The sequence below is a fragment of the Aedes aegypti genome, chromosome 3 (assembly GCF_002204515.2).
Source record: "Aedes aegypti strain LVP_AGWG chromosome 3, AaegL5.0 Primary Assembly, whole genome shotgun sequence".
Classification (NCBI taxonomy): Eukaryota; Metazoa; Arthropoda; class Insecta; order Diptera; family Culicidae; genus Aedes; species Aedes aegypti.
Window position 1 is genome coordinate 215,639,187 of NC_035109.1, and position 12,717 is coordinate 215,651,903.

The window sequence follows — 12,717 nt, forward strand, 5'->3', positions numbered from 1 at the left end:
GAAGGTTTTCCTATTAAGAAAAAAAATAGCTTTTGTGTTAGTTCAGGACTAAAAATGAAGTTTTTAAGAAATTGGACGAACATGTGGGTGTCATTCGGCCGAATTTCAAGGTTTTATTTGTCCGAATATTGAGTCGTTAATCGGTCAAATACTCGTTTGGCCGAATAATAATATTTCAACTATTCTGTATTCGGCCGAAAGCCAAATAGTGCTATTCGATACATCTCTAGATATAATGTCAAGAACATGAAGAAATTTTGACGATTGTTTACCCTTTACTTCTACTATAAGCCTTTACGAAGTTAATGGACATCCCTATTAGAATCATTGTTTTTTTTTTTCAACCTTTAACCTATCTTACCAGTAGCTTTCAGACCATTTAGATATTCTTTCATCTATACTTACCTTATCAACAGATTGGCGCTTCCAAATCTGCTCAGCATCAGTATACTAGGTTCCAAAAGACATTATAGGATGCATACTGAACATCTGCGTCGAAACTTATTGCAAGCGAATGGACAAATTTCTCTAGATATATTTCTAGTACCGTAACTAAGAATTTGGTAAGCACAACAGTCAACGCAGATGCCTGGGATGCATACGCCTATAATGTCTAATAAACCTCGGTAGTACCTGAAGCCTCGTGACTGGTGACCGGAAACTCTAAAGTAACCGCCAAAGGACGTGGTACAAATAAAAAGTCAACAATCGGTGCGTTTTAAAATTCAATTGTAGCTTTATTCTTCTCTGAACATTAAACTCCTCTTCGGAACATCGTCAGAAGAAATCCTCCGTCTCGTCACAACAAAAAACTATGAGAATTGTCACCAGATTTACTTCTAATGAACGAAGCAAAAGATAATCTTATTCAGTATTCCTATCTCCTGAAACATTAGCGAATGCTATACATTAACGTATGATAGACTAAAATTACACCCTAGGCATCTACGAGACCGGCTTAAATTCCAATTACGTCCTCGCCTTCCAATGGAAAGAGAGCAAAATAAAGTAATGGACCATGGAAACAAAAAAAGAAATGATATTGGAAACCCTATCGTTTTGGTTGGAACATCCCGCTAATATACTCACTGGTGCAATGTAGCGGCAAGACATTCTTCCGAAGCGATTCCTGCATCGATTTCCACTCGTCGTCACCGAAGCTCTTCAAATGGTCCGGCATGATGAGAATCCTCTTCGGCACAGTTCCCATCGGATGGTAGGTTTTCTGATGAACAACTACGTTGGTAGGATCGCGACTTCGGTAGAAGCACAGATTACACTGGAAGCCGCAGGTGGCATGTTCGGCGTCAATATGCGCCAGCAGGACATTGACGTTCGTTGCGATTATGTCACAATAGGCGCACTCCAGCCAACATTTCCGGCTGTTGGTGTTGTTGCTGTGGATGTTTTCGTGCAACTGCAAATGTTGCTCCATGAAAAAGCGATTGTTGGTCGTAAACGCGCACGACCTCGACATACATTTGTACAGGCACATCAACGATTTTTCTTCGAGCATGCTGCGGCAGTGCTCTTGGTTTTTGGTCGTTACCATGTTTGTCCACGGTTTCAATCGCACGGTGTTGAGCTTTAGATTGGACATGGCAGGAATGTTTGAGTTGCCACTCACATTTGCAGGGGTGGTAATCGTAACTGGAGCCAATGCTGGAGGCTGAGGCGTTGGAGTTATGGTAGATGGCATCGTTACCTGTTGAATGACGGGTCTAATCTGTGCCGGAATTGTGTGCGTTGGTGTAATGATAGTATTGCCAGCAATGCTAACCGGCGAAATCGTAGTTGCTGACGTTATGATGATTGGGTTAGTTCCCAATGGCATGCCGGATGCTCCAGCAATGATGGTACCAGTAGGCATGATCGGTGCCAGAGGAGGTGGGTTCGAGTCCTTCGAAAGCGTGTCTCCCGGAATACGCCGGATACGAAGCACATTGGAAGTACTAGCAGGAACATCCACTGTCGGTGTTTTCCTTCTGGCGTGGACATCCAAAAGATGCTGAAGCTCATTGTTGATCGTGCAATTGTCCACGATGACGATCTGAGCCTGGCATGGATGGCAATAACCGTCCCATATGGTTGTACCATGTTTCCGACTGACGTGGGTAACGAAATCCTGTGATATCTTGGATATATACTGACATCCGGGCATCAGACACAGGAATAGCATTTCAGACTGATGTTCAATGTAAGCCACGTGCTCGATACGTGTGCTATCCAGAACGAGCTCGACGAAATCGAAATCTCCTTCTGCGCAAGGTGGATCCGCTGGAGGATCATCCGGTTTTTCAGTTTTAATGACGACATTTTCCAAATTCGTCGATTCTTCATTGGTCTTTTCTTCCTCTTCGTCTTTCTCCACCTTGATACTGAAGGGCAGCGGGAATTCTTGATTTCTACGGTCATCACCATCGTCGCCTCCAGCACCAGCTGAGCCACCTGTGCTAGAACCACTTCCAGATGGACCAAGTCCACCTCCACTTCCGCCAGAGGACGTCGTCCCAGAACTTCCACTGGCTTGTTGACTTCCTGTGCCGCCACTTTTCTGGCCCCCTGCACTGGAGTTCTCCCCATTCTGGCCTTCGGCACCATCAGACATGTTGAAATCCATCGTCTTGTCGCTGGCATCCGAATCATACTCAGTATCTTTATCGTGCTTGAACAGCACCTTATTCAGGTCGAATCCACCCTGCACGGATTGAATTTGGATGATCGGGACCACCGCTTCCGCTTCCGATGTTGCCACAAAGATAGGTTCCGGAGACATGGGCGACTCGTAGCTCGACGAGATCTGACTGCCTTGAAGTTCCTGTTCCATTTTAAACGAAAACGGCCTGTGTCCGAAGTCGCTAGGGATTCCGGATGGACCCAAATGAACCGATTCCAAACGGATATCGGTGCGCCGTCGTAGTGGAGCCAAAGGAGGAGGAAGGCACTCCGCTTCGCCCATTTCGTCATCCTCGGTGAAGGGTTGGTTCACGATTTCACAAGGCTCTAGCTGCTCCGTTTTGGGATGGAGCGGAATCAAAACAGTGGGTGGAGCCTGAGCCAGGTCTGCCATGATTTGGTCCTCGTCAATTATCGGTTTTGCGTCGATTTTGTGATTAACGATGCTGAACCGACTGCAGGTGACATCCGAGGACGGATGCTCTCGCTTCAAATGGCGTTCCATGTTAACGCGACGAACTTGGATGTAGTTACAGGCGTTGCAGATGAAGCCATAGATATGATTGTCCTGGAACTCAATGTTGTTGTACAATGCCAAGTTCGGCTTTAGACATGTTTTCTCGTGGTAGAAGCAGCTTTCTAGTTCCTCGGTTTTGGACATTACTGGACAGCTTGTGCAACGGTAACGGTATTCACCAGTATGAGCGGCCATGTGGTCAATCCATCCAGCGCGACTTAGTTCCTGCCATGTCAAACAGAAGTAACATTTGAATCGAATTTTCTCGTCTTCAGTGCCTTCGTTGATGACCGATCCGTTTGTGAGGAACAAATCTGCCCGGATAATGTCTGCCATTTTCGGCGAAACGCGGCTCACGAACACTTCGTACTGTTTGTGTTCGTACACGTAGTGATCCACGATGGCGGAACCATTGAAAGAACAAAGGGCGCAATTGCTAGAATAGCTGCTATTGTAATGGACCGAAGGCTTGTCGTTGTAAACGAAGCTACCTTCCTTGTTCTTCTGTCTGCCTTTGGGTGCCGGAGGTGATTTCGTAACAGTCAGCAACGAATCACCGTCTTCCGTTGGTTTTTTGATTTCATCCTCCACGGTCTCATCTTCTTCCGACATGCCCGATCGGGATTCCTCGTTCGATTTCCTGCCCTTCGTTTGCTTCGCCGGTGGACTATCCGTAATGAGCGAAGTTGGCTGAATGATGGCTCCCCTTCGACGGGTGTAGTGCGTCGTTTCAGCACCCTTCGATATCCAGTCAGAAACGTTTTCGATAAGAGCGCTCACCTCCCGACTGCCACCTGTTGTAGCCCGTCTCTTTGACTTCTCCTTCTTGTTTCCATCTTCTTTCTTATTGGTGTCTTCCTCCGACGAAGAATCAACCTCAGGCTTGGACACAATTCGTTTGTACTTTTTACCTTTCCTTCCCTTGGCGATTGGTTCATCCTTCTTAGCGGAGCCTTCCTTAATCTCTTCTGCTTCCTTATCTGTAGCTTTTTGTTTCTCATCTCCCTTCTTACTGTTCCTTTTATCTTCCGCTTCGTCATCAGACTTCTTGTTCATCACATCGAGGATTTGTTTGACTTTCTCCTCATCGCCAATCTCCTTCAACAAATCCATTATATTCTTCTGCAGGCCTGATTCTTTCGGGGCGTCCTCCTGTTTGTCCTGCTGTGCTGGTTTATCGACAACCTTCGCTGGTTTATCGTCCTTTTTAGGTTCTTCTTGCGATTTCTCAGGAACTGCGGCGGCTGGTTTTGCCAACGTCGGCTTTTTCGGAGCTTCCTTCTTGCCCAGAGGGATTGGTTCGTCCTTCGAGTAGACGGGGTTGGTTTTTCTGGCATCCACTTTTGGCGCAGTTGGTTTGGGAGCATTAGCTGATGCAACCGGTGGCGAAGGAGCTGGTGGACGTGTCGTAGGATGCACGGATGCCCGTGGAGGTGCTTGCGGTTTCGACGGAACTGTTGAAGATGGCTTTGTAAAAGAACGAGGGGCAGCTGCCGGCCTCTGCGACGGACGAGGTAGAAGGGGATTTGAATGAAGTACTGGAGCTGGAGCAACGAAAGGATGCGCCGCTGCCGCTGGTTTCTCGAATGCGGGAGGTGCAGCATGTGGTCGATGCTTGAAATATTGATGGTTCTGATTTTCAAACCTTTGCTGATTCATACGGCAATATTCGCCATATGTTCTTGGGTCCCTATTGCTAACGTGGTGCACTGGCGGTGCCAGTTGGTGGCGCCTTTGGAATAGCGCTTCGCTTGGGAGTGTCGGCTTTTTGAACTGAATGTCATTATTGGGTGGATCTTCGGCTGGGCGCTTCTTTATCTTGGTTTTGTATTTCAAAGCCAACCTTTCGGGTTCTTTCGCAGTTTCGATGGGTTTCACGAAATGCTCGATCGGCTTCTTACCTTGCTGCCTCTCTTTCTCTTTCGGCTTCTCTACGACTTGTTCATTTCTTTGACTCAATGGTTCCAACCTGGTGGGAGTTCTCCATGGAATCTGTGGTTTCTGTCTCATCTTCGCCTCCTCCGAGATCAGCTCCTTTACAGGGACCTTCTGTGGAGTTGAATTACTTGTCGAGACACTCGGAACAGTTTGTACGATCGTATCTTTTGTAGGAGATTCGATGGGCGGTTGTACGCTCACCTTGGCCACATTGGCGATTGTTTCCTTCACTGGCCCCTGTTGAACCACTTCTTTTGGCGGTGGAGAGGCTGCGGATTGGACGGCCGGTGCTTTCGCTGGAGATATCTCCTTAACGATGGATTTTTCTTTGGTTTTCTCTGCAGAAAGCTGTTCGACCACGCCAATTGCCTGCGTCGTTGGAATTGCAGCGATAGAAACGGTTTGGGCAGCACTAGCTCCAGCATCTTGCTTTGAACTTTCCGTGGCTTGTTGCTTTGGAGCATTCTGCGTCGGACTCTCTGGAACTTGTGGATGTGGATCGCTCTGTTTCGCACGTTCCACTATGGCCATCGATTTGTCCTCCACTGTACCGCCAGCCTTGACGATCAGATTTCCCACAAATTTGATAAGGTTTTGCAGGGTGGCGGTTTTTAACCTGTAGGAAAGGGATACCAACAAAAATTGAATTAAACGTAAGCTCAATTAGGAATCAACGCTTCGTTTGCATACCTTCGGGTGCGATCGCTGCAGATGGCTTCAAATTTATCATACTGCATGTTGAGCTGTACCCTCATGGCTTCTGGGCCCTTGAAACTGAGTATCAGTCCCCGTGCATTGTCCAACATGACATGGACCTCTTCGCGAAGCTCCTGATTTATGCGTTCTCGTTCTCCTAGCTCTGCCATTATCTGCAAAGAGACGACAAAATGCGATTGTTGAGTAAAATTGTTACGTGAATCGTCGATCAATTCAATTTTTAAAACAGATTGTAAGGTAAAATAAGTACAATATAATTTATCGAGTATGGTTTGATTTTTATAGATAGTCTCTTTGATGGATTGAAGCTTATATGGCGTAAAGTAGCTTAGAATAAAGCCGTTTGGCATAACTGCTATTATGCCAAATGACCCTAGACTATCTTATTATCCACATGCTTACGTCAAACAACTTTATGCTCTTCGGGATAGCCCCCTCACAGTCCATGGTTTCCGATTCCCCCTATCGTCACTAGGATGCTAACGGAATGTAAGGTAACTGACTACCATTTTCTAAAACCGGCAGTTTGTCTGGAAAAGTTTTTTTTGCTATTAATAAAGTTCTCATACAAACATCGAGCTATATCTACTGTTTTATAAGCTAGAATAGATAACAATCCATAGGTTTCATTCATTTTATTAGTGTTTTTATTTGTTTTTTTTTTTTTGTATGGTATTCAGTTGGAGCTGCCTGACAGCTTAACTTGTCAAGGCTGAACCCTCGGTCTGGCTTTTGCCAAGTTTCCCCTCTACCAGGACCAATACTCAGACGGACTAGGCAATGGCGCCCACATGAACACTGTTTTTTATTAGTATTGTGACGTGGTAGTTTATGAAAAGTACCCATATTCCCTTGCTTCTGAGAAAAGGAAGCATTATGAAAATCAGCAGCTCCATCAGAATTTGTTTGAATTAGTAGTGCATTACTAATAGTCTAGTCGAAATGGTTATGAATAATTTGTCATACAAGTGCTATTCTGATTACTATTGTCTTTTACGTAAGATTAGAGTCTTAAATGTCAAGTGTCGTCAAATCTTAACAAAATTAGGCTGTTTAGTGGTAGTTCTAGTTAATTTCATTTTTTGTTGTTAAAAGTATTTATTGGTCATTAGGTTCATATATCCTTAAAGAAAAAAGTCGCTTTCCTTGTCTGTTCAACAATTTTTCGAAACTAGCAAGTGTACCCTAATGATCGATCTCAGCGTCTTACTTTCCATAGTCATTTTTATAGTGAATATTGAAGAGTTAAGTTACCTTAGGCTTCTATTACAGTCTCCTACAAGATTCACTTTTCGGTGGCAAATGCAATGCTTCACAACGCCTACTTTCTACTTGTAAATTTTGCGAAAATGAAGCTGGAATTAGATTATTTATACCGCTGTTACAAAAGAGGTATCTCTTATTATGGCAATGTAAAAACCATATTAAAATAAGATTGTCGCCACTTATTTCTACTCAGTGAATCTACTAGTCATTTTCCTAAGAGTTCCTAAGTATTCCCTACGTCGTATATGATAACGATGTATCTAGCTAGCTAATAGTAAGAGTGGCTACGGATCATTCTGGTTAGCTAAAGGCAAACTGAACGCCACCAATAGTATTAATGTCCACTTCGAATAGATTAATTTTTTGAAATGGGCATCAATTCTATCAATGACGCAGAATGTCCGTTGGATCACATCCGAGATATTATTGCGTCTATGCCATATGAATTATGACGCGGCTTTAAGCAAAAAATGCCAAAATGTGATACCACCACTACAGGTTACGCCTTTGGTTTCCATCATATGGGCTAATGGATTATGCCCTCCCATCGCGGCAAGGTCGCATAACCAAGGGGAGGGATTTTATTAGTGTTTTTATTTGTTGCACTAGTTTTATCTTATGATAAAATTTCAATTTAGTTATTCTTCATGGTGTTTTGAACTCTTCCAAGTGTCTTGATTATATGATTATGAATTTAAAACGAGATGTTGAACAGCTGAGCTCTACACAAAGTTTCAATGGTTGTTGAAACTGTTTTATACATAAATATAATGTGAGAAAACCAAATCGAGGAAAATAAAAAATATTATCAGTGATTAGATTATTTTTAATGAGAATCACAAAAATCGAAACGTCTCTTTGACTATTTGTATTTCTATTAAACAAAAGTTGCTGCATGAGCACGAGCACTGATGACCGTACAATTTGTAGTTGCTACTCCGTGATTTGATCAGAATAATCGAAGGAACCAACAAATGTAGCTCGGAGTAGATTTGTTTTTTCTTCAATGTAAAGATTGGACTCGAAAAAATGCGACACTTTGTTTTGGGTGTAACTTTTTATCGCGTGGCTAAAAATTAATTTTTAACATACTAGTTTAGAGTGTTATGTTTATGTGTGCAAAATTTTATCGCTATATGTCAAGTAGTTTTCAAAATGCATTCGAAACAAGAAGAGCTACGCCAGCAAATCTTGGTCAGTCGCACAGATGGATCGACAAAAGGCTTGGAAACCACCATTCCACCGTGTCACGCGTTGTGAACATGTTCCAGAAGACGAAGAACATCGGACGGCGTGCTGGAAGCTGCCGAAAACCGAAAACGGAATATCCAGAGAAGGCGCGGAAATTAAGACAGTACTTCAAGAATAACCCGAACCTTTCCACCCGAGACGTGGCCAAAAAGACCCATTCGTCGAAGTGGTTCGTCCAGCAGACCATGAAGCGGGCTGGGCTACGTGTTTTTAAAGTCAGGAAGGCGCCAAACTGATCTGACAAGCAAAACTTCTTCTTCTTCTTTCTGGCGTTACGTCCCAACTGGGACAAAGCCTGCTTCTCAGATTAGTGTTCTTATGAGCACTTCCACAGTTATTAACTGAGAGCTTTCTTTGCCGATTGACCATTTTTGCATGTGTATATCGTGTGGCAGGTACGAAGATACTTGTTTGCCCTGGGAATCGAGAAAATTTCCTTTACGAAAAGATCCTCGACCAGTGGGATTCGAACCCACGACCCTCAGCATGGTCATGCTGAATAGCTGCGCGTTTACCGTTACGGCTATCTGGGCCCCAGACACGGTGGCCAAGCAAAACACGGTGGCCAAATTGCGTGCTGCGCGGAAGCTGTACCGTGAGTGGCTGGTCAAGCCAGACTGTCTCGTCATGGACAACGAGACATATATCAAGGCGGACATCAAACAAATTCCCGGCCTCGAGTTTTTTGTCGGTACGTCCCGCATGGAGGTTCCGGAAAAGTTCCGGAAGAGAAAGATGAAAAAACCTGTTGTGGCAGGCAATCTGCGAGTGCAAACAAGCTGTTAGTTGCAATCAGCACCATACATTTATCGGGCCTGTAATGGATTGGTACGAAGCGAAGGGCGTTAAAGTTACGCAACGAGGTAGACCTACCGTTCATGTTTTGTGAGTGTGTTAGTGTGTTAGTGTGCTAGGCATCCCGTTGGTTGAGTGTTGAAAATCATCAACGTTTACTGCTTGGCTTGGGCCGCGTTTTCGACCTGTGCTGTTTGGACCGGCCCGCGTGGGAAATGATTGTTAGGCGAGCTTTCTTTGTAGTTGACAGTCGTATACCCACCCTGCTTCAAATAGCTCTCACTTGAACAAAAGTTTTTTTTTTTGTATGGTATTCAGTTGGAGCTGCCTGACAAGCTTAACTTGTCAAGGCTGAACCCTCGGTCTGGCTTTTGCCAAGTTTCCCCTCTACCAGGACCAATACTCAGACGGACTAGGCAATGGCGCCCACATGAACACTGTTTTTATTAGTATTGTGACATGGTAGTTTTTGAAAAGTACCCATATTCCCTTGCTTCTGAGAAAAGGAAGCATTGTGAAAATCAGCAGCTCCATCAGAATTTGTTTGAAATAGTAGTGTAGTAGTGTCATTACTAATACTGTCTAGTCGAAATGGTTTTGAATAATTTGTCATTCAAGTCCTATTCTGATTACTCCTGTCTTTTACGTAAGATTAGAGTCTTAAATGTCAATTGTCGTCAAGTTTTAACAAAATTAGGCTGTTTAGTAGTAGTTCTAGTTAATTTTATTTTTTGTTGTTAAAAGTGTTTATTGGTCATTACGTTCATATATCCTTAAAGAAAAAAGTCGCTTTCCTTGTCTGTTCAACAATTTTTCGAAACTAGCAGGTGTACCCTAATGATCGATCTCAGCGTCTTACTTTCCATAGTCATTTTATAGTGAATATTGAAGAGTAAAGTTACCTTAGGCTTCTATTACAGTCTCCTACATGATTCACTTTTCGGTGGCAAATGCAATGCTTCACAACGCCTACTTTCTACTTGTAAATTTTGCGAAAATGAAGCTGGAATTAGATTATTTATACCGCTGTAACAAAAGAGGTATTTCTTATTATGGCAATGTAAAAACCATATTAAAATAAGATTGTCGCCACTTACACTCCCGTGCAAAAGTTTGGGTTCACCTCCTCAAAAACATACATAAGTGTTCTGTCCATATCTCTGTGATTACACGTCCAATAGGGTCCTAAACCCCTGTCTCAATTTTATTACCAAACGCTTAAGTTTAGGGCAGAAACACATGTTTACTCAATTTTTAAATGATTTTTATTGGTTTAAGTACAAAAAACATTTTTTTAATGATTTTTGAGATTTTGTCACACCCCTTGGCTTAAACTCGAATTTTGGGTATATTTTGTTTTCCGTGTCCCTTCTGAAATGTCAAATAGGAACAACCCCAGTGTTAAAACTATATGCCCTGTGGCATTTTTGTCGAAAAAGTGAATGTCAAACAAGATCACAAGTGTCAAGGTTGATATTTGGAACCATTTTTAAAATTGAAGTTAAAAAATGATATAGCCGGTATTTGAGCGGGAAAACTTGCTAAAGTAATTGCAAGAACATGCTCTTTCGTATTATTGAATAAAAACGAGAATTCATTAAACATTTTAGGACCCAATTGAAACTCTCTAAGTCGCATTCGAAAGGCAAAGAGTTATTCTCACTTCGTATGTATTTTTCCAAAAACATTATTTGAACTATGTATACTAAATTTTTACCCAAAAGTTGTGACATTTTTCAAAAAAACACACTGAAAAATCATATCTAATTTCCTCAACATTGGATCGACCAAAATTTTAAATCAAAGTATCATTAGAATCGTAAACTTATATTCTTTGAAAAGACCCCACGGAATTTTGGCGGAACAATCTGGTATTCAAAATCAATGAAACCGTCAGTCAAGTCATCGTGCAAAAGTTTGGGTTCACCTCTCAGTATGATGCAAATCGTGCAAAAGTTTGGGTTCACCTGAGCCGCACGCACATCATTTTTTTCAATATCTCTGCCATTTTTCAACCGATTTTTATAGTTTAAAGCTTTTTTGAGCGCAAATAATGGCGCGTACATGATTGGTTTGAGATTTCACAGATTTAAGTAAGTTCAAGTGAACCCAAACTTTTGCACGATGACTTGACTGAATGTTTCATTAATTTTGAATACTTTTCAGATTTTTCCGCAAAAATTTCGTGGGGTCTCTTCAAAGAATATAAGATTACGATTCTAATGACACTTTGATTTAAAATTTTAGTCAACCCAATGCTGAGGAAATTAGATATGATTTTTCAGTGTGTTTTTTGAAAAATGTCACAACTTTAAGTAAAAAATTAGTATACAAAGTTCAAAGAATGTTTTTGGAAAAATACATACGAAGTAAGAATAACTTTTTGCCTTTCGAATGCGACTTAGAGAGTTTCAATTGGACGTGTAATCACAGAGATATGGACAGAACACTTTTGCATGTTTTTTAGGGGGTGAACCCAAACTTATGCACGGGAGTGTATTTCTACTCAGTGAATCTACTAGTCATTTTCCTAAGAGTTCCTACGTAGGGACTACGTCGTATATGATAACGCATAACCAAGAGGAGGGAGCTCTAACTTGAACAAAAGTTGCTGTATAACAACCAAATTCGTCAAACACAATTTTACTTAATTCCAATCTGAATTGAAAAAAATCTCAATAGATATAAGAAAAACAAATCTTGTAAGGCAGGAATTTAAAAGTAAATTGGATACAGTTGTGATAAAGTTTTGAGCAGGATTCTGACAGGATTGTTACAGGATCACACATTCTTCGCCGCCACACACCGTTTTCCTGCACGACGACGAAGATCATCCTTAGCATTAACCACCAATCCGACCCTCGTTGCTTCGCGTTTCAGGCGGGTGGACAAATCCGTTACCATAATTTCAGGTCACGGCATGAAGCCTTTGCGAGATGCGTTGAGCTTCTGATGAAACTTATGCGTTTCTTGAGAACGGTATTGCAACTTCATCTCTTGACATTCCACGTTTTCCAGGCGGCGTTATTTGTCCCGGAATAGGCGGGTTGGCTGTATTCGCTTCAGTTTGAATCGTTCCACGTTCCATTCTATAGCACTGCAGCACACGATGCATTCTTCTCCTGTGAAACCTCGTCGAACCAATCGTTTTTTGAGTTCCGTTCCACATATCCGACAATGTTTTCGTTAATGACTGCATTGACTGTCCTCCAGCAGTTCTCAAGAGGGGCCCAATCGAGCTCACCCCCATCCGGCAACGGTGCCGCAAGATGCTGTGCGTACGCATTGGCGACATCTGGTTGTTAAAGTCGCGCTAGATTATACCGAGTCGAGCGTCGATACCGTACATCGTTCATGACTTTTGGGCGCAGTTTAACCATCAACAGGTAGCGTTCGGAGTCAATGTTAGCGCCACGATAGGCTCTGACGTCATTTATGTCATAAAAGTACCGTCCACCGATAAAAACGTGGTCGATTTGCGATTTTGTCTATTGAGATGTCCAGGTGTACCGAAACAGAAGACTCGCCATTTTCTTGATGGTGATAGATTTATAATT

General features: G+C 42.6%; 1 protein-coding gene across 4 annotated transcripts in view; it reads right to left on the minus strand.

Moving 5' to 3' along the window:
• LOC5570041 overlaps positions 1-12,717 on the minus strand; it is an 85,391-nt gene that overhangs the window by 15,043 nt on the left and 57,631 nt on the right. For 3 of the 4 annotated variants that reach the window (XM_021854970.1, XM_021854971.1, XM_021854973.1), the window contains 2 exons: positions 5,822-6,000; positions 1,090-5,747 (listed from right to left, as the gene is read on the minus strand). In XM_021854970.1, the coding sequence (XP_021710662.1) occupies positions 1,090-5,747; positions 5,822-6,000 (4,837 nt within the window). Of the gene's footprint in view, positions 1-1,089; positions 5,748-5,821; positions 6,001-6,250; positions 6,363-12,717 lie in introns of those variants that run through there. The other variant, XM_021854972.1, reaches the window with a different exon arrangement.